The following is a 2,104-nucleotide window of genomic DNA, read 5'->3' on the forward strand; positions in this document are numbered from 1 at the left end:
TGCCTATGCTGACATAAAAAGTACTTGTAGGATTTTTTTTTCTCATTCAGGTTTCGTTTGGTATGGTATAGACGGAAAAACGCCCCCTTTTGAAAAGTAGATGTTTTACACTGAAATTAGCACGATATAGATCATGCAGGAGACGGACTTCACTTGTGTCTCTCCGGGTAAACCCAGTGTGAGAAGGATACAACATCCGTGAGGAAAGACAGACATTTTCGACACAAATTATCCAAACATGAGATTCGAAGTCAGGTCTTCTATGTGCGACGACAAAGCACCTGACCACTGCACCACAGACGCCGGTCTCAAAAGTTGTTTTGGGTTTGTTTGGTTTTTTTTGGTTTCTTTTTCTTTTATTTCTTCTTTTTGTTTTTGTTTTTTCCTAAAGGAAACAGCAGTTAAATGAACATAATATCTTCCATTATTGTTATTATTTCCCACAGTGACGCACGCGACATTTCGACCACCGGCAATCAAGTGTGTAGTTCCTGTGTATAGATCAGGGGGGCGTTGTGAGCAAAACACCATCTCACGCGTTCAGCACATAAACAGCACATAATTACAAGGGGATTACAGACATTTTCCTGCAGGCATGTCTACACGTTCTCAACCGCTCCTGCTTGTTCTTGTAGTCTTCTGTATCGGATGTGTGTATTTGTACGCGCTGATTCAGAACATGCTGTATGAACACGACGCCGCTAGCCTTCGATCTGGAGGGGTTTTATCTTACCCCATGTCCAACGACATCGCGGGAAATGATTCCGAGCTGGGATCACGACTTCAAGAGATCAGAAGAGAGACTTCGGGAAGTGAATTGGGGGCGGTTGATATACTCAGTCAATTTTCCAATCAAAGTGCCGATTCAGTTAACATGATTCAAGACTTTGATGCGTTGAGGGTGCGGGATTTAAAAAAGATATTGTTGCTCCAAGCGATCGACGAAGTGGAGGAGAGCGTGGCTAAAGATGCCGCGGTTGATTCGTCATTAGGTGCCGGGGTTAGCCCTCCGGGTCTTCAATCACGAAAGGAACTGGAAAAAGCAAATGAGGAGAGTGCCATTGAGGGAAGAAGTAGGCAAGAAAAAGTGTCTGGGATGGAACCTATTGTGTCATTCCATGTGTCAAGGGGAGACACGGAAGGTGAAAGACTGAGAAAGTCACCGTACATCTACAATGAGGAAATGGAAAGAAAAAGGTAAGATCGCTGGATGAGTTTTTGTAGAGAGTCTTGTTGAAGAGTGCTGTTTCCTGTGTGTCAGGGCAATCGATAGCCAAGTTAAAATCATGTTAGTGCGATGAACATGTATATCTGTGTTCATAACCCTAAGATAAGATAAGAATAGATAAGATAAGATACATCTTTATTGTCCTGATACTGGCACATTGGTTTGGTGTTTCAACACGTACACCCATTCACTCACACGCGGGCACACACACACACGCTCACACGCCTGCGCGCGCACACACATATACACACACACTCTTCCCTCACACATCCTCTCTTCCACTCACATCTGTGCACATAAACATAATAATATAATAGTATGTTGCACTCACAAACAGGTTCACAGTCACATGCATAATATAAATAAACAGTAATATAAGAAATAATAATGTTAAGCTAGATACATATTCAGTATTCTGTTGGTAACTCAATGGTATTCTGATGCTTGCTTAAAAGGTTGTGTGAATACTTATAACTAGATTATTAAGATGGAAGTAGTTTGATGGATGACGGTTATAATGACCTTCTGTATCTTTCTTTGTTACAGATCAGAAGCCTTGGTCTTTTACTTCTGACTGATATTCATATTTGATGGAACAATTTTTCTAGTGCAAGCTATAATGTAAATTTTATCGAAGAAGGGGAATGTAGATGTTGAAACTTTGCATGCTTCCCGTATTAATTGATTCGATTTTTTTTTATCTTGTTGTCTTGTGTTCCCGGCCTATGCTGTTATCCAGTTAGCCTGGGGATTCAAACCAGGCCCATCCGCCCTGTAGTCCAGCACAATAGCAACTAACGGTGCGCCCTGGTTAACATCGAAGGGTCAGGGTCATTCATTTCTAGTAGTGTATTATTATTATAATTATTATTATTA

At 41.2% G+C, this 2,104-nt stretch overlaps 1 protein-coding gene across 1 annotated transcript in view; it reads left to right on the forward strand.

The window, feature by feature from the left end:
• Positions 1-354: 354 nt before the first annotated feature.
• Positions 355-2,104, forward strand: part of LOC101851729 (alpha-(1,3)-fucosyltransferase fut-6) — a gene marked incomplete in the record, with an annotated part of 13,712 nt that continues 11,962 nt past the window's right edge. Inside the window, 1 exon segment of the mRNA XM_013081696.2 lies at positions 355-1,197. Coding sequence (XP_012937150.1) covers positions 596-1,197 — 602 coding nt within the window.

Source organism: Aplysia californica, unplaced genomic scaffold (assembly GCF_000002075.1).
Source record: "Aplysia californica isolate F4 #8 unplaced genomic scaffold, AplCal3.0 scaffold00142, whole genome shotgun sequence".
Lineage (NCBI taxonomy): Eukaryota > Metazoa > Mollusca > Gastropoda > Aplysiida > Aplysiidae > Aplysia > Aplysia californica.